At 38.0% G+C, this 26188-nt stretch overlaps 1 protein-coding gene across 8 annotated transcripts in view; it reads right to left on the minus strand.

The window, feature by feature from the left end:
* Window positions 1–26188, minus strand: part of PIKFYVE (phosphoinositide kinase, FYVE-type zinc finger containing) — a 137664-nt gene that overhangs the window by 109991 nt on the left and 1485 nt on the right. For 2 of the 8 annotated variants that reach the window (XM_007501829.3, XM_007501828.3), the window contains exons 1-6: window positions 18140–18283; window positions 12818–12998; window positions 11616–11768; window positions 9364–9479; window positions 4398–4569; window positions 788–995 (exon numbers count right to left, since the gene is read on the minus strand). In XM_007501829.3, the coding sequence (XP_007501891.2) occupies window positions 788–995; window positions 4398–4569; window positions 9364–9479; window positions 11616–11768; window positions 12818–12989 (821 nt within the window). In that variant the 5' untranslated portion in view covers window positions 12990–12998; window positions 18140–18283. Of the gene's footprint in view, window positions 1–787; window positions 996–4397; window positions 4570–9363; window positions 9480–11615; window positions 11769–12817; window positions 12999–17969; window positions 18285–23235; window positions 23367–26188 lie in introns of those variants that run through there. The other 6 variants (XM_056806989.1, XM_056806988.1, XM_056806990.1 and 3 more) reach the window with 6 other exon arrangements.

The raw sequence follows: 26188 nt of genomic DNA on the forward strand, positions 1-26188 counted from the left end.
GAAACTGCCAGGAAAGAGATTCACCAATATCCTTTTCTATACACACACATATATAGACAAAATAAGTATTTACATAACTACTATGATTTAAGTGGGGAAATGGGGTGAGGGATTGATATCTGCCAGTTCAGAGAACAGAAAGTGGTTGGTAGTTAGAAAAAAATCAATACCATTCACTTAGGTATAAGTAAAAAAACAGTATCATTACTGAACTACCTTTATTGGTCTCCTTCAGGCAAATCAAGGCAAAAAGAAGAAAAGTAAGGACGGCTTCAGAAAATTCTTCAAAATAATATATGTATAACCCAGTGGCATTGCTTGTCAACTTCAGGAGGGGGGAAGGAAGAGGGGAGGGAAATAATTAATATGAATCATGGAACCATGGAAAATTTTTTTTAATGAAATTGAAATTTTTTTTAATTAAAAAAAAAGGAAAGAAAATTCTTCAAAAGAATTAATGTCCTAAGCCAAGGATTCTTAGCCTGGCATCCAAAACCACTGGTTTGTATATAAATTTCCAGGGAACTAAGAACTTGGGATGGGACAAAAATCATATCTATATTTCAACTGGTAAATGGTTTCCTTTGTAATCCTTTATATTTTATTTTTTGCAAGTAAAAACTTTATTATGGGAAGGGTCTATAGGCTTCGCCAAATGCAAAAGCAGCCATCTATCTTTGGGCTGTAATCCCACAACACTAAGTTTTTAAAGTACCTACCCCCATCCCTCATTGTCTCTCTCACACACACACATATCCCCCTCCCCCCCAAAAAAGGTTTTCTGTACCTTTGCCAGGCTAAATCCTCCTCCAGAAATATGTTGCGGCTCGCTTTTCTGCTACCAACAGGTGTTCGTGGCTCAATGGGATCAAGTAGAGAAACAGAGGAGGCAGAATCCGAGAGAGCATTCAAATCCTCCCCAATGGAATTACTATCTGTGGAATGAGCATAACTTAAAGCTATTTTTCGACAATAAGTGCAAGCTCGAAGATCCCCTAGAGGAAAAAATGAAAAGGATGCAATTAGAATTTTGCCTAACAGAATATTTATATTCTTAGGTTAAAAGGTGATGTCATGAATTCTACTAATTAGTAAACAGAAAGTCTCAATGAGTTAGCATATAATAAGCAGAGAAAAATTTTAAATTTTCCACTAGTTTATTACTTTACAAATGTTAAGAAACAATATTCAGGTATGGAAACTAACTTATTTCTGTCTTAATCAGTGGCCAGTTCAAAGAATGATAAAGCTTCAAAATGAAAAGAAAAGGCTACTTCATAAAGGATATGTTAAGAGGAAAAAGCAAGTCTTTAGTGGAGTAAGAATTATAACACAAAAACAATTTGACCCTAAGCTATGAGAGAAGGGGGGATGGGGGAGGGAAGGAAGAATCAAAATTAAGCTCACTGTTGTTAGGCTCTAAAAAGGGGCTTCTAGTCTAATGAATCATAAATTAAAGTGCTAGAACACAGATGGAGCTTCAGTTAGAATATAGAAACATTTCTTGTGATAAAGTTACTGGCTTATCAGGAAATATAATTATAATTAAGGGCAAAATGACCAGTCCCTAACTCAGCAAACCCAGAGGAATCTGCTTGTGCCAGCCAGCTCTCTCTGGTCCATTTGGTCTGCAAAACAGCACACATAAGATGACAAAAGAGAAAGCAGAACAGAGGAGAGAATACATGGTCGGTCTCAGTCTTTTATCAGTCCTCCACACAACAGACCAAGTAATATCACTCAAGTATAGATCTGACCAGATTCCTCTGCTCTACAAACTCCAGTGACACTACTGCCTCCAGAATAAACTTCTCTTGAGCATTCAGTCAGCCTCTCCTAGTTTCCCAGATTCCTGCATGTTCCTAACACAGACATTTACTCCATCATCCTTCCATGCTATGGTACAGACTGTCCCCCTGCTGCAGAAAAGCCTCTCTCCGTACTTCTCACTTTCAGAATCCCTTTTCTCCTTCAAAGCTCAGCTCAAGTCCCACTTTCTAGATGAGGCTAGTCCTGATTCTCCAGCTACTAGTTCCTTTCCCCAGAAATGACCTATTATTTGCTCTCTACATACTTGTATGTGTACATGTTACTTCCTCTATTTTGTATCTGTGGCCCCAAACATAGATAGAGTAGGTACTTAATAAGTGCTTTGATTCTCCAAATGTGAATCAAAAAGGAAAGGGGTTTTTTTTGTTTGTTTGGGGTATTTTTTATCCACTGTCCTCAAAAAAGCCTTGCAGAACTTGTTTTATAGTGGGTGCTAACACTTCTGTATAAAGTACAATTATAAGACTAAACTTTGCAGGGTAGATGCTATTTTCCTAATGGGACAGGTCAGTAAAGTGTGCTTGCTGAACATATCTACCTTACCTCTTTTGCTTCAGCTCACTTTGTTCTTATTGATATTCTCTCTCCAACCACTCTCAGTTCAAGTGTTAGCATGCTATATGTGTAAAGATGCTTATACGATATGTTATGGTGACATAGCACAGAGCAGGGGTTAGCGAACTATACTGCCAGTCCCTCAAACATCAGAATTCAAAGCTCACCCTTGACACTGACTCACTGTGTGACCCTAGGAAAGCCACTTAACCTCTCTGTGCTTTAAGTATTTCTCTAAAACTTAACTACTAAATCATAGACAGGCTTCAATCTGCCTTAATGGAGTGAATCCCCACACTGGCAATTCCCCATAGTGATACAATCACAGACCCTTTGCAAAGGCACAAACATTAATATTCTGAGGAAATGCATCACATACTTCCAACAAACTATTAATTCCTGAATCCTGCTACCTACTAATGCTTCATCCCCAAAATTACCCATCGAGTATAAGTTCCTCTCCCCAAAAAACACATGCTATTTCTCTTAATAAAGGTATAAATTCCTTGAAAGTAACTTACAGTCTTTTGGTCAGAAATTTTTTTATTATAAAATGTGATTCTTGCCATAGACCAAGAGATTATAAATTCTGGTATCTGAGGAAATATAGTATAGGATTTACTGAAATTTCATTAAACAGAAATATTCAAGAAAAAGATTTGTATGTTCCTACTCTTCTACCAAAAACACTATGGTGAGATCAAAGAAAAATAGTCATATCTACTGAAGTCATCACACACATTTAAGTATTTTGAGAATAATTTTTCAACTAAGTTGCTGATGATAGAAACCTGTCAATCCACATTCTGTTCCCAATCATAATTATAATGAATATGACTAAAGACTATCTTCATAATGTAAGTCCGGGTTCACAAGCTATAAAATATAATAACATAAGCAATCTCAATATTTAAACAGCAACAACAGAAAAATGATTCTTTGATTTATGTTAAAATAAAAAAAAAGAAACATAAATGGTTACATTATTCTTTAATTCAAATATTCCTAAGCACCTAACATATAGGATATACTAAAAATAAGAAATAGAAAGAGAGCTTAAGATCTCCAAAGGCAGTGATTAAAACCCACCCAGATTGAGAGTAATAATACCAAGAGTAAGTTTCATTACTTTCTATTTGGTGGTTTTAGCTTCTTTAGGGAAATAAAGCTTGAAAGTATAGAATATGAATGTGTACATTTGTTCAGTGCAATTGATCATCCAATAAAGCCCTTTTGACCCCTAATAAAATATAAATACATTAAACTTGCAAAATCCTGTTCTAACATCTAATAAATTTGCATAAGAAAAGCAGGAAAAAACTTTGTGCAAAAATATTCCACACTACTTGTCTTATTCCATTTTTGTGATTAAGTTGTTTCGGTCATGTACAACTCTTTGTAAACTCTTTTGGAGTTTTCTTGGCAATGATACTAGAATGGTTTGCCACTTCTTTCTCCAGCTCATATTAAAGATGAGGAAACTGAGATAAAGAGAATTATGTGTCTTGCCCAGGGACAAACAACCAGTAAGTGTCAGAATCCAGATTTGAACTTCCTATCTCCAGGCCTGATCCTCTATCCACCTGCCCACCTAGTTGCCCGTATCTCAAAAAGGTTCATTATTTCTATAAAACAAGCTAAAACAATTGAGTTCTCTAAATCACTTCTGTTCAAGCGCCTTCATTTGGTATATAGAAAACTATGTACCCAAAAGGTTTCTCGGGTTTCTATGTATTATGAGTCTCTTTTTTGGAGATTTTAACATTACAATAAGCTTATTTATACTACTCTGATGGCATCTACTATGTGTTACTTTGTACTGTATTTATGTTGCTAGCTTGCCTAATAAACGTTAAGTTCTTTAGTAGGAAGAGGTTATTTATCTTTTTTTCTCCCACAATAATTTAGCATCTCCTTTGTACAGTACACATTGTTGAATGAATTCTAGGGTATAGAGTGCCTCAAAATAGTAATTATAATAATAACCACAATTGTCAGAAATACAGGCTTACCTGTGTAGCCCATAAATTTTCCAGGGATTTCCTGATTACAGCAACGACTACAGAAGATCTGCCCACATAGTCGGCAATGATGTCTACGCCTAAAGGTGGTAAACTTCTCACTACAGTCATAACATTCTTTACATTGGCTATCTGGCATCCAGTACTGCTTCAGATCACTATCCTATAACATAAAAAGTGATATATTTGTGAGGCTTTTTTATCACAGAAAGTAAATTTTCAGAGCTCAATGAAGAAAATTAAGAAAAAGAAATATAATTACCATGCTAGAAATGTCACAGTTCACCCTACTTAAAACTTTACATTAGGATCCAAGTAAATAGTAGAGTCTATTACTAGGCTTGACATTACTTTAGGAAGCATGACAGTACATGTGAGGCTGCTATCTAAAGTTGCCTTCCCTGGAATTGCATTTGCAAAGATTCAAGTATGGTATCTTAACCTGGCCAGTTCCATGTAGATTATGAAAATTAGGGAGTGGGTTTTTATATACACTACTATTACTACTTTTAAAGTATTTGAATATAAGGAAGCTCAAAAAAGAAACTTCTAATCTAAAAAAATTCAGCACTGTTTAAAGCTTCTGATTAATCAGACTCATTGCATAGAACAATCAAGTGTTTTCCTCATGTAGAAAACACAAATATTGATACTAACATAAGTCGGTTTCTTTTTTACTCCTATTGTTGAAGAATTAATGTTCTAGATATTAAAGGGTAGTTTGTAACATATTAAGATACAAATTACATAATCTCTACTATTTTCTATCTTTATAATAAATCACTGGAATACTTGGCCCATTTAACTCAATTCCCTTAAACTGGTATCTAGGCAAGTGTCCATGGCAACTAAGAGCATTGTCAAAACACAGCCAAGAAAGAAGGGTATATGGTATTAATGGCACCAGAAGTCATTACCAAGTTTCTCAACCAATTTTTTGAAAATCCTATCACTGGAGTCCTTAATCTGGGGTCCAGGAACTTTTTTAAATACACAGATAACTGAACTTCAATAAAATTAGTTTCCTTTGTAACCTCAAGTATTTTATTTCAGGTACTTAAAAACATTATTCTGAGAAGCCCATAGGCTTTATAAGACAATTAAAGGGGTCCAGGACACACAAAAGCTGAAGAATTTCTGCCTTATCAGCTAAAGGCATGTGCTTAAAGCCCAGGGCAAGTTATTTAAACAAAAGAAGCCTGGTTTTCCATACATAAAATGACAAATTTGAAACAGATGGCTTCTAAGATTCTGAAGTTCTGAGGTAATCATAGATCCTTTCCAGTCAAATACAGTTATAATCTCTCTTTCTCATATTCTAGAGCTATGGCCTCTCCCTCTCAATGTAACAGCTCTAAACCTAAACTCTCTAGACTGTGGCTATGTTCTCTACAGGCTCAATGACCCTGGAATCCTACAAGCAGTTAAAAATCTACAAGAGCAGGAGTTGAGACACATGCAGAAGGAATATGAAAGACAATCTCTACCACTGAAGATCCTGGGAAAGCTAAATAATAAAAGACAATACAATATAAAAATAATAAACATTTATACTGTTTCAAACTCTAAAATATTTCATGTTGGTTACCTCTTCTAAGTCTCCTAACAACTCTATGAGGTAAGGATCAGAGATATTATCCCCTTCCTACAGATGAGGAAGCCAAGGTTCAAGAAAGTTAAATGACTTGCTCCTGGTCACATGGCTAGCCAAGCATTAAAGACAGGATCCAAAGTCAAGTTCTTCTAAATGCAAGGCTAGTACTCTATCCACTAAAATATGCTGTTGTTTATCCAAAAGCACAAATTCCAAACTATAAACTCTTAAGTAGAAAGTTGGGGGGAGAAAAAGAGAAATCAACAAAGGCTATAAATAGCCAGGGCCAATTTCATGAAGAGAGGATCACTTAAGCTGGATCTTCAAACATGTAGTTATTTTGGATAAGTAGAAAAGAGAGGCCATTCTGGTCACAAGAAAAATGAGTAAAAACCCAGAATGAGAAGCTTGATTAGATAATGAAGAGCTGGGATGAAAAACAAAAGTAAGTAATGGCATCCAGATTCACTGCTCTCACCTCTTCAACTGACACTAAGGATTTCTGGTTTGTCCCATTATCCTTAGTTCCCACCACTTCTTAGGCAAGTGAGCTAACTATTGGGATTCACTCCCAATCCAGCAGTTCTCCTATATGGGAAGAAGCTAGTTATTTGTTCTCCAAAAACAGAGTAAAGACCCAAAGATCCACCTTAGGCTAAAAGCTATACGGTCACTTTCCCTCTCACTGGACTCTCAAGAAGTCTTGAGTTGAAATCTTTCCTCAAACTCTCTTCCTAATTGGGTGACCTTGGGCAAGTCACTTATCCTGTCTCAGCCTGATGGCAATGAGTCCCAAATTACTTACAGGCCTTTAAATGGCATGCACCGTCAATCAAAAAAGGTTAAACTTTCTATTCAGATTTTTTTCTCTGGAGTAGATGCAAGTAGATGAAAAAGTATAAGGGGGCAGGTAGGTGGCTCAATGTATGGAGATCCAAGCCTAGAAACTGGAAGCCCTGGATTTAAATCTGACCTCAGATACTTCCTAGCAGGGGTGACCCTGAGCAAGTCACTCTTAACCTTCATTGCCTAGCCCTTATGGCTCTTCTGCCTTGAAACCAATGCACAGTATTGATTCTAAGGTGAAAGGTAAGGGTTTTTATTTTTTTTAATATATATATGTATATATATATGTGTGTGTGTGTTTATGTATAAACACACACACACATACAAGGATTACAAGTGTCATTACCCTATGTACATTATGGTAAAAGAAAGTCCTTGAAAAGATCCAGAAATCCCTTCAGAATCTCCAAAAAATTTCTAGCCACTGTCTTATCTTCCCAACCAAACCTGTCATTTTTCCTAATAGCAATATTCAAGATACATTGAAAACTATTTATTCACATGTAAAACTATTAATCACATTTTTCAGTTCCATTTATTTATAGTATTCCAACACACTGGATGTCATTTGTTTTTAAAGTGTTTTGATAGGTTCTATGTTTAAGTATATTTTACTTTTTTAAAAATGTGACTTGAAATTATTTTCCATTTTGAGTGGGTTTGAAAAAAAGTAAATTACTTACTTATTTCAGGTACATTATGAATTTTTTTAAATGCTTTTGTTGACTAACCTGGAAACCTAATTACTACGCATTGTCTTACTGCTATGGGAAAATGCATTACCATGCCAAGATAACTTTTTAAATTTTGGAATACAATTCTCTTTTAGGTTTGAAAGATTCCATGTCAGGGAGGAGGAAGAAAGGAGAAGAGCTAAAAAGAAAAAGACATCATTTAAGAAAACACAGGTTAATTTATATCCCTAGTGCTTAGCACAGAGCTTGACATATAGTAGGTGATTAATAATTATTGACTTATTGATTAACAGAAAAATTAAATCTCTCTTTTTTCTTGGCTCAAGAATAAGCCCACATTGGGGGCCAGCTGGATAGCTCAGTGGATTGAGAGCCAGGCCTAGAGATGGGAGGTCCTAGGTTCAAATGTGGCCTCAGACACTTCCCAGCTGTGTGACCTTGGGCAAGTCACTTAACCCCCATTGCCTAGCCCTTACCACTCTTCTGCCTTGGAGCCAATACGCAGTATTGACTCCATGATGGAAGGTAAGGGTTTAAAAAAAAAAAGAATAAACCCACATTATTTGCACTCCCAAAATTAAAATGTTATATTTACATGTAAAACAGTTGTCAGTTTCATAATTAATAAGAAAAACAGAGGATATAGGATGCCAAAGTCTCTGCCTGCTTAAAAGCAATCTTTAAGCTATGAGGAACATACAGAAAGGGAGAACACATACCATTTCTCTCTCTTATACATTCCTCCCTGTTCAATAACTCATCTAGCATACTGGTCGTATAAGGAACATATAGCATTAATTGTTGACACGGGCATAAGCATGAACTTTACTTTCAGATGATTTTTAGAGAATGTTTTCAGGGATCATGGCATTACCTAAACAGCTGCTTAATAACTGTCCCAAGCTTCTGTGAATCTTAAAAATTCTCACACCCTACTTCAGAACACTTGGTTAAGACCATTCCCCATTTTAAACAATGAAGGGACTTAGTCAGAAATGTGAGAACTCTACTCTACCCATACTTAAGCATACTTTAGGGAAAGATAAAGTTGTAAACTCTTTACTGAACAATGAAAAAGTACTTAACTCATACTTATAGTAAAGCAAAAGCCTTAAGCTAACTAAGTCTATTTTTAGATCTAATACAAAAAGATGCTAAGTACCTATGAAAGTCAAATTAATCACTAAAAGGTCAAGCAACTCACAAGGGGCAAAGAGGTGTGAACTTACTCAAAAGTTTTGGTCTACTCAGGCAGGTGTGAATTACTCAAAAGTTTAGTCTACTCAGGCGTGAATTAAGAATGGTCTGTCCTTTTGTAAACGTCTACTGTGATTGGTAGATGTGAGAACTTAGGGGAGGTGACATAGGAAAAAATTCTCTTTAAAAGGAACTCTCTCTGAGAGAACTGGGTGGCTGGCTGAAAATTCAGTTTGCCAAAGCTGAATTAGAGCTCGGACTAGTTGGAGTAGCTGGGTCTCTCTGAACACTAGAATCTTGCTTAGGACAAATCTTGTGGTGAGTGGATTAAAGACTGACTGATCTCTCTTAGGGCTCGAGCCCTGGCCGAGGCTGGCCTGGGCTGGCCTACCCCTTTTCTCATTATTTCCTCTTACTCTCTCTCTCCCTTTCATTAATTCCTTAATTTGTATTAATTAAAATCTCCATAAAAACCCAGCTGACTTGGGTATATTTCATATTCAGGAATTTTTCCCTGGCAACCACTTTATATTTGATTTAACTCAAGACAATATCTTGAAACCATATTTCCGCAGTCACAGTTTATACCAACCACTCTTATAATTGTTACACTTCTAGGCTATACCTGACTTTTCCCCTCCATGATTTCCTTGAGACGTTTCAAGACTGTGCTGAGACTTCGAAGCTGGACAGCTGTGCGAGGATCATGGCCTATAACAGCTTCTGCTTTCCTTCTGGTATCTGGAAGGGTTAAAAAAGTTGTGTTAACTTGGAAATGACTTAAGACCTTTTATCAATGCAATGAAAATCTGATGGAGCATGACAGGCACCTCCTGAGAGTGGGGAGATAATCCACAAACACAGATTTGTTTTACTTGACCCTTCTTATCACAAGTATGGTGTTTTTCCTTTTTTGCTAGGAGAGAAGGGGGATGGAGGGGTGGAATGAAGGAAGAAAAGACCAAAGTTAGAAAGGGAGAATATGTTGCCCAAAAAGAATAATAAAGTCATTGAACAATCTTTAAACGGTAAAGATCTTGGGTAAAATTTCTTTTGAGTTGTGAATTTTAAAACTATTCCACCCTAATCAGACCATTCTTTAGAAGATATGATTTAGCTATTTCCTGATCAGTAACAATGGAGATACTTGGAATAAGAGAATCCAGTCTTGGAAACTACATTTCTCCTCCCTTCTTAGTTTAACAAGATTTTGAAGGTCTGCATCAAACTCAAAAGATTTAATTATCTAAGGAATGGCCTTCAACAGACATGAGCAGAAAAAAGGACAGACCTCTGGGCTGTCCTAAGTCAAGCTAAGTCCTCATTGGTACAGATGAGACACAGAAAAGTGATGTAAAAATGTCCATATAAGGAATAACACTTCCTGTCCCTTCCTCTTTCCCTGGAGAGGCGACTGTGGCTGGCAGCGTGCTAGGCGTTCCGACATCTTGGGAGTGGTGGCAGTTATTTGTCTGGGTTTTGGGTGAGTTTTGTCCTTGACCTGATTCAGGTTCAGACATCTCAGCTGAGCCCCTTTTGGAGTTCAGGTTGATTCCTTCCTCCTTCACACTCCAAACCCTTACTTTCTAGATCTTCTAATCTTCCCACCCAGTCCTGGGGGGGTGGGGGGGGGGCCTTCACCCTTTCCTTCTCCCTTCTTCTTAATCTTCTCTACTATATCAATTAAGTCACCATTACTAAAATTTGGCAGCTGACTTGGGTATTTTATTTTTTGGGTTTTTCATTAGGATTTTTATAAATAAAATCCTTGGTGACCTAAATTAATTATACATTCAGTCTCAGCCATAATTTCACCCTTTACAGAGTCACAGGATGGCTATAACATGGTAGCAATCTGTGATTTTTTATTTAAAAGATAAGGAATATATAAAGAAGCTGCTGGAGATCTGTCATTCATCTTCAAGCTACCATCCTTAAGTCATTTGCATTTGGTCACATGCAAGTGAACTTCCCCAGAGGAAAAGGCACAAAAAGAATGTGACCTGTCCATGCTCTTAATTAAGAAAAGGGAGAGGGGGCAGCTGGGTGGCTCAGTGGATTGAGAGCCAGGCCTAGAGATGGGAGGTCCTAGGTTCAAATCTAACCTCAGACACTTCCCAGCTGTGTGACCCTGGGCAAGTCACTTGACCCCCATTGCCTAGCCCTTACCACTCTTCTGCCTTGGAGCCAATACACAGTATTGACTCCAAGATGGAAGGTAAGGGTTAAAAAAAAAAGGGAGAAAGGAGAGCCAAAACTTCCAGGTCCCCTTCCTTTCTTAGTTCTTATATCAAGCACTGATCTAATCCTTGACTGGGTAGAAAAATCAAATAAAAATGCATTAAGAGTAACAAAAGACAGAAAGTGACAAAAAGTTAAAGTGACAGAAAGAGTGACAGCAGAAACTGCATCTGTTCTGCCACTCTGAAAGAAGCAGAAGCAAGGCAGAAACAACATAACAGGAAACCCTCTAAAAGGAAAAAGTGGCCCATGTCCAGAATATCCTAATATTTCACTAGCTACCCAAAGCATCAATGCAGATCATGCATGAAGTTAAAATTAAACTAATTTCTTCTGAAGATGCTACAAATTAGGAATCACTGAAACTCAAGTAAGTAACTCAAAAGCCAATCAGGACCTATTTACTTATCATGGATTGAAATGTAATGAATATCTAGAATTGGGCTTTTTAAACATAAAACAAAATTCTATCATTAACTACCTTATAAATTTCATTCCTTCTCAACAGCCTCTAATCCCACAAAATCAAAAGAAAGATAAGTCAAAATAGAATCTGGGACAGCAATTGCTAAAAAAACATTATTTTATCATCACACAAAGGCAGCTCAAAAAAAAAAACAAACAACCTTCGTTTACCTAAGACAGTAGATGATCTCCTATGTAGCTCCTCATTGATCGGCTTTTTATAAGAGATAGGAGATCTCACAGATTGTGTCCTTGAAGAGTGTTGAGGACTGGTCCAACTTCCACTCAGAGGTTGCTGATCACCCTGTCCACCTTCTGGCCTCTCTGCAGAAGAAGAAAATTTGTCATCATTTGAAAAATCTTAGATTCAGTACTGAAAACATAAAGGGACCACAAAAAGAAAGGGGAATATGAGACAAATTAAATTACCTTTGAGACTACTTTTTAAATTTTAAATTTCTTACACATACATATTTAAGACAACTTTATACATTCTATTGATCATTAAGATTTCTACAAAACTAACTGAACTTCAAGCTTCATAAATCCTTAAAACACTGGCCATTATATATATTGACTTGACAAAATATTTCATATGACACAATCCCATATAAAGCAAAACATATTAACTAAGCTCTTTTCTAATTTTTTCCTAGAACAGAATACTTTGCTCATGTAAACAAGGGCTTTAAATATTGTCACATGTACAATCTTCCATAGTTGAATCTCAATCTAAAAGATTAAGTCAGCAATCTACCTAGTAACTTCCTGTTTTAAAAAAAAAAAACCTTTCCTTGAATTGCTACCTTTTGAACACATCTTTATTCTATCACTGCTTTAATTGGAATTTTGTGACTATTGGAAGGGCAAGGAGGAAAGAGAGGGGGAGGATGAGAGGGAGAGGGAGAAAGAAGGGGGAAGGGAGAGGAGAAAAGAAAAAGGGTGAAGAGGAGAGATGTGAGGGGAGGAGAAAGGAGAGGAAGGAAAGGGGGTGGCGGGGAATTAAGAGGAGGGGAAGGAAGGAGAGGGATGAGTCATAGAAGCAAATGCCTGAGCAAGAGGTCAGAAAATTGCATCTAGGATGAAGAAGAAAACATTAAGAATTGCTATTTTATTTTTTCTATAAGGGAATTCCTTTTAGTGCTTAGTTTTCTATTCAAAACCTCATATATCCAAGAATGTTTAAATTCTACTGCTGGAGATTTAATTGATGATTCCACCTTTTCCTTATTAACCAGTCTTTGGATTAAAGCTGCTGCTTTGTCAATATTTCAAGAGGGCATGTAAAATTAATGCTGAAGAAAAGAACTTCAAATTTTCTTCATCAGAGTTTGGGTTTGGGTTCTTTGACCTTTAAAACCAAAAAGTGTTACCTTTACTAAATCGAAAAAGATTTACAAAAGAGCTATAGGCTGATTTAAAAGGAGGTTCATCCTGATCTGGAGTCAAAGGTTTGAAGTGTGTGAGATGAGAAGGACTAGTAGGAGATCGAGGGAGATCATTAGAAGAGTCCAGTGTTGGTGATGTTTTATCATCTGTGGCCATTTCATGTGTCTAGGAGAACAAAAAGAAAATTAAAACTAAGATATCATAGAAACCCAAAAGTAAGCAAATAGTTTAATGACTAACCTTGAGAAAATTCACACACATTAAAAAGATTTCTAGTCCATATAATACTAGTCCATATGAGCATAATAAACTATGCTCATAACTAGCCTTAAGTTGAAAAGTCAGTACATGTAGCTTTTAAAATTATAAATATGTTCCTTCCAGAGCAATACCAAACAAATAGCATAACATTAAAAAATTTGGAAATAAGGCAGATGTAATAATTCTGCTCTTTAACAATAAAAGCAGGAGGAAAGAACTCATAAGGATTTATTTTTAGGAATATGAGAAAAACGTATGCTCTTATTAAAATGTATCAGAAAAATGCTTTTACCTGAGTGTATCAACCCCTTTGTAAAGGTTTCATTTTTCATTAAATAGGAATTGCACCCATGATTTCACTGGCATAGAGTAAGAAAATATCCTCTACCAGTACAGATCAACACCTTTTCAGAAATTTATAGCCTTAGAGCAGGGGTTAACCTTTTTTGTATCATGGACCTTTCTGGAAGTGTGGCAAAGCCTATGGACCCTTTCTCAGGATTTTTTTCAGTGCATTAAATACATTTGAAAATCAATAATGCTGAAATAAAATTATCAAGATTCTTTTTTTAAAAAGATCATGGAGCACCAAGAGATAAAATGACTTGGCCAGGTCACAGAATCAGTGCTATGTCAGTGGTGGAACTTCCATGCAGATGTTCAGCACCTTATCCAGTAGGCAAAGCTGCCTCATACATCTTTCAACAACATGCTTTTAAAAATATTTCTCTTAATATTACTTATTGGAGAAAGTAGTCCTCCATAAGTAATACTTCCTAGACATTTTTCACAATACAAGATCTGGTAAGGACAATAGAGATTATAGCAACCACAAAAATTTTATATATGAAGAAACTGAGACCCAGAGAGATAAACTTATTTGACTTAAATCAATTAAGCAACAGAGCTGAGACCTGGGCCAAAGTCTTCTGACTCTAAGGCCCATGTACTATACCAATTTTCCTCTTTAATATTTGGCTCAAGGACTTAAGGGTTTTCTTAATGGATTTAGGGTCATGGGGTAGGGGTGGGGGTGTAAAATTATACTAACAGTCTCAACAGTTGAGGTATACAAAGTTTCGGCTTTTCTCAATTGTTTCAAGAGTATAACAAAATACAACACTGATTTGGATATTTTTCTTTCTCTACCTGCTATTGTACACATCAAAAGTATGCCCATTAATACTTGGTTTAACATTTAACAGAGAGTTTAGCAAATAACACATTGTGCCTCAATTTCCTAATTTCTAAAATGGATTGGACTAAAGTGCTTTCCAATACTAACACTTTACTTTCAACTTTTAAAAGTACTATGTATTGTTTTATCTTTCCAACAACCCTAAGAGATGAGCAATATTCTTTGCTGCTGTTAAGTATACTCAAAGATTAAATGACCTGTCCAAAGTCATTCTGCTAGTTAATGAATGAGAGAGAGGGAACACAAGTTTTAATTCCAGCTTTGGGTTTTTCACATTAGACCTAAATCCTTTACTTGACTCTAAAGATGTCCAATTCTAACTTATTTGAACACAACTATTCCAAGCTAAGCCACTACTTGACAAAAAATAACCCTGAATTGTGAGAAAACCACTACTAGTGACTTGAAAAGAACTTTAACATTCAATAGTCTCCTTTTTTAGCAATTCACTAAAGTATTTGTGGAGTGAGAAGGTAGAACAAGGTAACCAGGTACTGTCTTTCACAAGCAGTGAGTCAAACTTGTTACAAATTTAAGAAATTCTGGATACTAAAATCAATAAGGCTTGACCCAGTTCACACATATATCTCATACACACTAATAAATTAAAGGTTGACAAAAAGTTCTTATGGAACAGTTCTTAAGGCCAGAAAATGGGATAAGGTAGGTGACTGAACTTTACTACTTCTGAAAATCGACCATCCACCAGTGGACACAAAAAAAAAGAGGATGGCAACCTTTATCACACTCTCACAGATGGTGATGCTGGTATTATTTTTACAAGATCAACCTTACTTTGGAAAGTCTATTTCCCTATATAAATGAACACTTTTATTATGTAGTTTAGGAAATAAAAATCACTACCAAAAAAATGCTGATGAAATACCCCCAAAACCATTTGAAATCGTGTTAAACAAAAGTATTTTAGGTGGCTTCCAAAAATCTCAGAAAAAAATGAGTGATTTCCAAAAGCAAAAGATTTTTTTCCCTGTTAAATGTTCTCAATTTAAAACTGCCTAATTCCTTCCTTAATAATTATTTCTTAGAAGCACTGACCTAACCACCTCACACCTAGCAGATTGGCCAATATGACAGCAAAAAAAAGTAATAAATGTTGGAGGGGATATGGCAAAATTGGGACACTAATGAATTGCTGGTGGAGTTGTGAACTGATCAACCATTATGTAAGGCAATTTGGAATTATGCCCAAAGGGCTTTGTAAGACTGCCTGCCCTTTGATCCAGCCATACCACTGGGTTTGTACTACAAAGAGATAATAGGGAAAAATACATGTACAAAAATATTCATAGCCACATTCTTTGTGGAGGCAAAAAACTAGAAAATGAGGGGATGTCCCTCAATTGGGGAATGGCTGAACAAATTGTGGTATCCGATGGTGATAGAATATTATTGTGCTGAAAGGAATAATGAACTGGAGGAATTTCATGTAAACTGGAATGACCTCCAGGAATTGATGGAGAGTGAGAGGAGCAGCAACAGAACATTGTACACAAAGACTGATACACTGTGGCACAATCAAATGTATTGGACTTCTCTACTAGCAGCAATGCAATGATCCAGGACAATGCAGAGGGACTTATGAGAAAGAGCGATATCCACATCCAGAGAAATAACTGTGGGAGTAGAAATGCAAAAGAAAAACATATAATTGATCATATGGTTCGATGGGGATATGACTGGGGATTCTGACTTTAAATGATCACTCTATTGCAAATATTAATAATATGGAAATAGGTTTTGTACAATGATACATATAAAACCCAATGGAATCACTTGTCAGCTCCAGGAGGTGGGGAGAGAGGAGAGGAAGGAAAGAACATGAATCATGTAACCATGGAAAAATATTCTAAATTAATTCATTAAAAAAAAGAAGCACTGACCTATGTACTGAAATGTCTAATACGCTATAGCACTTAATCCTTTCCCACTTCAAAAAACTTAAGAGGACACATATACAAAACTAATTAGAGCCTTAACCAGAAATTAAGTGGTATTGACCCAGCCAATATGTTTTTAGCAAATGAAACTTACAATAGGAGATAAAAGAAATTTGCTACCAGTGTTTTCTCAATACATTCCAAATAACCAAATAATAACTATTCCGGAGAATCTATCCTCTCAAGAAAGTTGGATGTTCTAAACTTTAACTTCTGAAATCATTAAAGATCTTTCACTTGTTTTTGACTGATGGGTGGGGAACCACTGAAATAGAAAAACCATTGTAAAGTTTTTTTTCCCCGTTAATAGGGGGGGGAAAAAAGAAAGAAAACTGCCAGTCACCCATTATAAAGAAGCATTGTACCCTGTAGAAACTAAAGGAATATTGAGTGCCATAAAAAAGGGTCTATTATCTCATCCTAGGCTTAGTTGGACTGTACCTTTCAACAAATAGTAGTAAACAAGAAAAACCTAAGAATTTTCTTTTAAATTATGTAGTTTGGGTGTGTTTCAGAAATTCTTTGTTTTTTCCAAGGGGAAATAAGCTTTAGAGATCTTGGAAATAAGCAAATGTATTTTTTTAACCCTTATCTTCCATCTTGGAAGACCAGCAAGTGGTAAGGAGTAGGCAAAGGGGGTTAAGTGACTTGGCCAGAGTCACACAGCCAGAAAGTGCCCTCTTATCTTTAGGCCTAGAGCTCAATCCGGAGAGCCACCTAGCTGTCCCAGAGGTTTTTTTCTAACCTCCATATACCTATAGGCTAATATCCCCATTATGCATGAATTTGGCTTGCTACAATTTTAATTACTCTGAATACATGGAATCAAGGATACTTGGAAATATTCACAAATCCATCCACATAAACCTGCCAGCCCAAGTTAATCATAATAGATTTCTTAAAGCAAAGTTTCAGTATTTCCCACACTTGCCTGAATACTTTACAAAATGAATCTTTTTCAATTGACAGATGATCCTAATTTCTATCTCCTTTCCTTAAGTCATAATGCTTTCCCTCCCCATTCCTTCATCGAACTGTTTTCAAGATAGTTAAAATCACCAATTAGAAAAGAGCCCAAGCTTCCTTTCTTTCAAAGGAAAACTTGACCGCAGTTTATCCAGCAAGCCTGGATGGGGTTTTGAAGGGGAAGTGGCTTAAAAAAAATATCCCAGGTAAACATCAGAAGCATCCCCTTTATCTGCAATCCCAAAACTTTCCTTTCAAACCCTGCTCTCTACATTGGAAACAAGGGCCAACCCCAACTCTACTCCCACCAATAAGAAGTCTCAGTGTGGGAATAAATATCCCGGAAAGAAAGCAAGGGGTATCGGATCCCTGACACTACACGGGATAGCAAGATGAGGGGAGGTCGGGATAGAAGAAGAAAGAAAACTTGCCAGAAGAAAAAAGCTGCCGGAAAGAGGCCCTCTCATCCCCAAGAACCTAGGCCAGGGTGCAGCGAGAGGAGACTAGGACCTGTCATTCTCCCTACCAATCAGCGCCCCTGCCCCTCCTTCCTTCCCCTCCGGCCGCCCGCCAGACCGGACGCGGCACATGACCCGGGTTCAGCCCGGCGTTCCTCGGCAGCCTCCTCGCGCCCTCCACCCTCGCGACCTCCCCCTCCCAAGGTCGGACCCTTTCCAACCCCCGACCTCCTCCCTCCCTCCCTCTATTCCTCCCCTCTGCCCCGGCTGCGGTCCCCGCCCCTCCCCCCGTTACCTGCGCCGCCCCTCCCCCACGTCCTTCGGACTGCCACCACCACCACCTCCGTCCCTCAATCTGACGCGAGGGGTGGAAGAGGTGCCCCCAGTAACACAGCGCTGCTGGGGGAGGGGGAAAGGAGGGGCTCACGGTAGCTACCGGCGACGGCGGCAGAAAGCGGCGCTTACATGGTTGATGCGGCTTCTCGCTTCCCTGGCCCCGCCCCCTCCGTTGGCCCCGCCTCCTCTTCCCAATCCGCTTCCTGTCCCCAGAGCACTAATCAGTCCCGCCTCTTGGGCGGTTTCGCCCTCCCTTCGCGGCCCAGACCCAACAAGAGGAGCGGAGCACAAAGGAACAGGCATCTACAATCTATCCGCAGACCAAGCAGGAGAAAGAGATGTACTGCAGGACGCATGCGCGCTCCGGTGCCGAGAGTTCCTGTAAATGTGCTGCATGAGCACCAAGAACTGTGCTTTACCATAATTGTGCGAGAACCAGAGCCCTAAATATATTTCAACATTTTTGCTGATTTTTAGGCAAATAAAGTTGTAAAAAAGCCAATGGGAGCAGTTAGATAACTCAGTGAGTTGAGATCCAGTCCTAGACATGGAGGTCCTGGGTTCAAATGTGCCTATACACACTTCCTGGCTATGTGACCCAAGCCAAATAACTTTATCCCCATAGCCTAGCCCTGTGATGGTGAACCTATGACACGAGTGACACGTGTAGCCATTTTCAATGACAGGTGGCCACATGCAGACTCAGCAAACCTCGGGCCCTGGAGCCACAGCAGACCCAAAGCTGTGGTGGTGGCTATGGCCAAGCCCAGGGCAGGAGGGCTGTTCCATCACTTGGGGAGATGGGGAGCTACCCACAGGCAGCAGCAGGGAGGAGAACCTTGTAAGGTGCTCAGGAGTGCCCACGGGCAGTTAAATAATATCAAAACCAACAAAAGAAACAAATTGACAGATGAAGTTAGTAGCCCTTGCTTGGGCTTGAAATGTACAAGTTACCAACCTAAAATTGAAGATTTAGCCAATGAAATTCACCAACAAAAAAGTCACTAATAGGCAGGTTAAAGAATTCCTCCTCTCCCTCCTCCCTCACTTATCTTCCTTCACAGCACCCCACACAAGCTAAATAATATCAAGACAAACAAAAGAAACCGACTGACAGATGAACAAAGAAGTCACCAAGCAGATAAGTTAAATAATTAGTTTTTGGTTTATTAAATACAGTTATATATTACAATTATACATTGTTTGTTATTTAAACTATAAATAGCAAGAAATTGGGGGGGGGGGGTTCTCAAAGTGAAACACCACCAGAGTTATGCTCAGTTTTTTGGCTAATTTTGACACACCAAGCTCAAAAGGTTGCCCATCACTGGCCTAGCCCTTACCAACTTTCTACCTTGGAACCACTACAAAGTATTGACTCTAAGATATAAGGGAAGGGTTAAAAAAAAAAAGATCCAGGAACCCTAGGATTTAAAAAAATGATCTTGGGCTGGTTAATAATAATAATAATAATGGTAATAGTAAATATATAAACATTTGTATAAATGCTTCTTAAGGTTTGCAAACACTTTACCTATATAAAACATAAGTTTTCTAATTTGATCATAAATCTCGTGGTAGAAAGGGCCCCAGAAGCAGTTTAATCCCACCCCTTCATTTTATGGTTGTGGAAACAGACAAGCCATGCCACTGCTATGAAGATCTGGATGGAAAACAAAGTCCTCCAGATCTAGCAGCACACTTTTCCCTTCACCAAGAGTGCCTAATAACTGAGATTTTGCGTAGCAGACATTGGTCAGGCAACTTGTCAGAACATGCCCAGTCTTGAAATAAGCATTTTTAATTTCCCTGAAATTGTCCCCCTGCAAATGGAGGGAACCTCGAGGTGACAAAATTCCATCTGCAACAAGAGATTAACTTTCATTCAATCATCATTCCTTCAATAATCAATTAACAAACATTTAATTAAACATCTATTAGATATCAAGCTTTGTGGTAGACTCTAGGGAGAAAAAAACTGAAAAATGCCAAACAACTGCCTTCGGAGAATTTACACACTCTAAGAAGAAACAAAATATACACATATACACATATATGTATATATACATCTATATCTCCTTTCATATATATATATACACATATGAGCATATGTCCTACATATATATGCATAATAAAAACCTATATATAGGGATATATAAGCCTACACATAAGCATCCATGTGTAAATTTATATATATATATATATATATGTGTGTGTGTGTGTGTGTTTGTATATAAGTTTACAGGGTATATACCTATATGAATATATAAAAGGGTACCCCATTTGGGGAAAGACAGGGACTGAATATAACAGAGCTTTGCTTTATGCATGATAAGTCATCCAATCTGGAGGCAGTTATCACACATAAGGATGGAGACTGGACTTGAGATTTCATTGATTGGGTAAGGAAACTCCCTCTAAGGCCAATTGGCATATATTGCACAACTTCTAGTCTTTAAAAGTTGTCTTGAGCACTGAGAAATTGTGTCTTCCTTAATCACAGAGTACATGTCAAAAGCCCTGGACTCCTTCTGGCTGGTAGACCAACATTCTGTCCCCTAAACCACACTGCCTCTTCGTAACATATTAAAAAGCACAAAAGGAAGAGCACCTGAATTTAAATCCTGCCTCATATACCTATTACCTGTGTGACCCTGAGTACATAAATTAACCTCTCTCTGCCTCAGTTTCCTCAACTTAAAAAAAATGGAGATAATAGTACCTACCCGCTAGAGTTGTTAGAAGGACCTAATGAGTTAACTTACATAAAGGCATTTTAAAAACCTTAATGCAATATACAAACACTAGCTTTAATACTTTTTATTTTGTTATTATTATTATTTTATAAAACTTTTTGAAAGGCAACATGACATGATAAATAGAAAGCCCACCTCAGATCCCAGAGACTTTGACCCTGGGCAAGTTACTTCTTCAGTATTCCCAAGAAACTTTTTAAAAGTCTAGATGGCAGAGCAGGTGTGTATCTGTGTCAGTGAAGGGAGCTGCCTTATGGAGAACTCCCTATACTAATGAAATTACAAGTCTGGCTTAAAATAAATACGAAGTAATTTCAAAGGGGAGACACCAACTGGGTAGGGTGGGAGGCTGGGGCAAAATCTAAGGCTGACCTTAAAGGAAGTCAGGGATTCTAAGAGGGAGAGTGAAAGGAGGCATAAAGGGTAAAGAGGAAGGTACAAGGTGTGAACTTTAGAGTGCATTGGGAATTCTACAAAGGATGGTGGAGAGAGGGTACAAAGGGTACAAAGGAGGGAAGTATCCAGTATAAGGTACAAAGAGTAAATCCTTTCTAATGTATGTGGATTGGTGGAGAATGGAGAGACTGTATGCAGAAAATAAACAGTAATATTGAAGGAATAGCAAGAAGCTGAACTATAAAGTGCCTGACTCTCTATTTTTCCTCACTCCTCCTATATAAGTAATCCCCCTCCTTTATAATTACATTCCATTGGGGAAGCTAGATGGCCTGAAATTAGGAGGAGCTGAGTTCAAATTTGAACTCATACTCTTCCTGCCTATGTGACCCTGGGCAAGTCACTTAACCCTATTTGCTTAGCCTTTGCCCTTCTGTCTTAGAGATGTTACTAAGACAGAAAGTCAGAGTTTTAAAAGTAACAGTAATAACTAAATTCCATTCACCAAGCACTTTTCATGATAAAACATATTCTCAATTATTTAATTATTAATAATATGTGATTAAATTAGATTTCTGCTTTGCTCTGCCCTGGTCACACCACATCTGAAATATTTGGTTCAGTTCTGGGCACCATATTTTTAAAAAGGAGTATTGGCATGCAAATAGGAGGATGAAGGATGTAGGGGCTTTTGAGGATTGAGAAGAGAAATCTTATGAGACACGTGATATCAATCTTCAAGTATTTGAAGGCCTGTCATGGGAAAAAAAAATGAGATTTAGTCTTTTGTGATCCAGAGAACAGGAATAAGAGCAGTGGATAATACATCTCAGAGAGGCAGATTTTTTTTAAAGCTCTTACCTTCTATCTTAGTATCAATACTAAGTATTGGTTCCAAGGCAGAAGAGTAGTAAGGGCTAGGCAATAGGGGTTAAGTGACTTGCCCAGGGTCACATAGCTAGGAAGTATATGATTCCAGATTTGAACCCAGGACCCCTGTCTCTGAGCCTGGCTCTCCATCCACTGAGCCACCCAGCTGCCCCCCAGAGAGGCAGATTTAAGGCTAAAACAAAAGGAATGTTTCCTACAACTGGAGCTGTCCAAAAGTAGAACTGACTGCACTAGGAGGTAATGAATTTCCTCTCATTAAAATTTTCAAGGAGAGGGCCAGCTGGGTGGGCCAGTCCTGGGTTCAAATTCTACCTCAGACACTTACTACCTATGTGACTCTGGGCAAGTCACTTGACCCCATTGCCTAGCCCTTACCACTCTTCTGCCTTGGAATCAATACACACTATTGATTCTAAGATGGAAGGTGAGGGCTTTAAAAAAAATTTTTTTTTTTGAGGAGAGAATAAATAAGTATTTATCAGGACTTTGTTGAGATGATTCTTGTTCAGGCTAGTTGGACAAAATGATCTCTAAAGTGTCTCCATGTCTGAGATTCTGTAATTATTTATGAGACCCTGCATTGACATACTCACCCCAGACTCACACTGACAGGTCGGAATTCTCAGAGAAGTACCACTACTACCTTGTTAAGCTCCAACTCTCTCAAAGTCCTAGGGGTGACATTGTTTTGGGGGATACATATTCCTTAATCACCAAGAAAGCTCTTAGGCCTTTCTACTACCTCCACATCAATGTAATTGTCATTTATATAAATCATCTATTCACAATGATAAAAATTAAACAGAACCATTTATTTTACAATAAAGCAAAGGTAAATATAAACATTACAGCAAAGCAAATGCAGCAATAATCCCACCAATGTCCTTGAAGGGAACAAACTCTCCCACCAATGCACTTGGTATTGGGGAAGGGGGAAGGAGTAGAATAGACATACCATTACAGAAACCTGGCAGGAAAGTGCATAAAAAGGATAAGAAAGAAAGCATGAGTGTTTAGGGATAATTCCCATCTCTCAACTACAAGTCTGGGGGTCATTGGTCCATTGAGAAACATCTCTACCCCACCAAGAAGCTTCCTACTAGGCAAATACTATTCTACTCTCATACTGATGAAGTTTTTAATAAACAAAAGAAGAAATAAATCAATTATATTCTTCCTTACCTTATATTCTTCCCAAATTATTTCTTCTTATATGAAAATATTTTTCAGCCCTTTCCAACAACCAGCTCACAAATTGAGGGGGAAGGGAAAGCAGCAGTTGGTCACATTTAAATTTCCTTGACCCTTTCCTCCTAGGAACAATATGTAGATAAGGATATTTTATATGTCTACCACAGGCATTTCCTCTTTCAACTAACCTCCCTGTTGGCTAGACATGAAAGCCCCAGTGACTGACCACCCTGTGATCATCCTGATAAAACAACAGTACTAGTAAAAAGGAGAAATGGAACAGAGGTCAGGGAGAAAATGTGGTATCCCCCTAGAGCTCAGCTTTATGAAACATTTAATTCAAAAAATTTTCCATTCAATTACAACTCATAATTACTTTTTATTTTAGTTATAAAAAGTCATTTAAATGTGGTCTGCCATTTGGGATTTGTTATATCAGTAAAGTTAATTAAAATGATGTTTATCATGAACCTGATGATATCATTTTCCTCCCCAGCTACTACTGAAATTAATATGTTGATATATATTGCACTTATTTATCTTTGTGCATGTTATTACCCAACCCCCACCCCCCAAAAGCATGTAAGTTCAATGATGGTAAAGACTTTGATTTTTTTGTGTGTGTTTTAGCTCCATCACCTAGCACAATTTCCTGGCAAGGAAGGAAGGAAGAAAGGAAGGAAGGAAGGAAGGAAGGAAGGAAGGAAGGAAGGAAGGAAGGAAGGAAGGAAGGAAGGAAGGAAGGAAGGAAGGAAGGAAGGAAGGAAGGAAGGAGGGGATAAGGGAAGAAAAGGAGGAAAGGAAGAAAAGAAAGACTGCTTTGTTGAGACTCTCCTACTGTATTAAAATATAGGAAAATGCCTCTACTGAGGTGGCAGTAACAACCTATAAAGAATTCTAGAGAAAAAGGGCACTTTCAGAATGGATAGATTCCTAGGGTAATCAGAACTGGCCATGTAGAAAGGAAAGAACACTCTGTTTTTTAAAAAATGAATGGAGAGGGTTAGCTAGGTAGCAAAGTGGATAGATAGAGTACCAAACCTTGAATTAGAAGGACCTGGGTTCAAATGTGGCCTCAGATACTTCCTAGCTGTGTAAATCTGGGCAAATCACTTAATCCCAATTACCTAGACCTTGCCACTCTTCAGTCTTAGAATTGATACTAAGACAGAAAGTAAGAGTTTGGTTTGTTGTGTCAACATGGAAATCTAGAGATCCCCAGTTTATTTAGTTTGAGTGTAGAAACCCCAGGTTTTGACCTTGTCACAGGAGAGGTTTCCCTGAGGGAAGGTCCCTCTTCACCAGACAGTGAACTTCCTGGTAGTTTGGGTGGGAACAACTAATCCCATCCAATACTGAACATCCCTTTTGTCCCAATGGTTTCTCCCCCTAGGCTAAGGTCCATGACCAAGGTGACCCAGCCCTAGGCTGAGTCTTTCCCTTTTGTGTCCATTGTGAGGCATCAGCCACTCACTATTATTCCTGTCTGGAACTCCTCATTTTCCTTTCTCGCCATTGTAAAGTCAATCAACTGTCCCTCTCCAAGCCCCCAGGTCATCTAGAGTGGTATATAGGCTCCCCAAGTTCTTTTGTTCCTCGGAGTCCATCCTGAGTCGGTGGCACTCCCAGGGGCTGGTGACCAGAGCGTCTTGACTGTGCAGTCTTGGAAAGCAGCTCTGTTGTCCTATTAGTACCGCTAACCCCTTTTCCCTTGATTAAAGAGTGATTTTTGACTATTTAACAGTTCTGTGTTTTTTCTAGTTGACAGTTGGTGTTTGGTTTTTTTTTTCCTAAATACTGAATAAAGCTTAATATTAATGAGAAATGCAAAATGAGTCTAATTCACACCCAGAATTTAGAGTTGGAAGTATCCGTGTAGAACATTTAGTCTGACCACTGATGAGGACCAGAGTTTCAAAGGTGAAATGATTTTTCAAAATCACAGTAATAATCAGTGGACATCAACCTGATTCTCATCTCATTTTATTGCCTGAACATCATACCTAATTAATTCTAATTTCTAATGAGTTATTTTCTTCATTGAAGTTTTGTATCTCTTTTTACCCAGCTGATCAATTCTGATTTTATGGAGTTATTTTTTGTTCTTCATTTTCTAAGCTGATAATGTCTTTTCATAATTTTCTTGCATATCTCTTATTTCCTTTCTCAGCTTTTCCTCTACCACTCATCTGATGTTTAAAATAAGTTTTTGTTCTTTTTTTAAAAAATCTTTAGTTCTTCTAGGAATTTTTGTTGGCCTTAAATTTCCAATCTGTAGTTTCCTTTGAGGCTTTCCTTATAGTTTTAAGTCATCGACTTTGTCTGAATTTGTGTCTTGAGCTTCCTTGTCACCACTGCAGATTTTTATGTTTGGACTTTTTTTTTATCATTTGTTCATTTTTCTTGACTTTGAATTTTATTTTAGAATTGGGCTTTGCTTACTTGCAGGGAGGAGAAATCAACAACTATCTTGGCTTCAGTCTTTTATGTCCTGCTGCTTTTGCAGTTAGTGAAAAAGCTAGGTCTGAGGGCCTATACATACATTTTTGGTGTCTCCAGAGTGGTATGATTTAGGGAGTGGTCTAGTCACTGCCTTCCTGGTCTGTGCTCTGATCCTTACCCAGAGGGATACCTGCTCCTCTCCACCTTGGAACTGTCAACAGGAACTGATTAATGGGCAAAGGAGCTCCCAAATGGCATACAAAGTCTAGCACCCAACACTACCATAGGGATGTCCTAAAATCTCTTTCTAACCATTTGTTCAGTCACATTATTGCTACAATGTGCCAGGCACTTCCTGTGCTACTGCCACAGCTGCTGCTACTGCTACAGCCAATTTCACTGTGCCATGTTCCCAGCCAGCCCTAATCCTTGTGCCCAAAGACCCCTCTCTTTTTGTACCTCTCAAATGTCAAGGGGCTGGGGGAAAAAAAGATGGATTGTG

Source organism: Monodelphis domestica, chromosome 8 (assembly GCF_027887165.1).
Source record: "Monodelphis domestica isolate mMonDom1 chromosome 8, mMonDom1.pri, whole genome shotgun sequence".
Taxonomy (NCBI): domain Eukaryota; kingdom Metazoa; phylum Chordata; class Mammalia; order Didelphimorphia; family Didelphidae; genus Monodelphis; species Monodelphis domestica.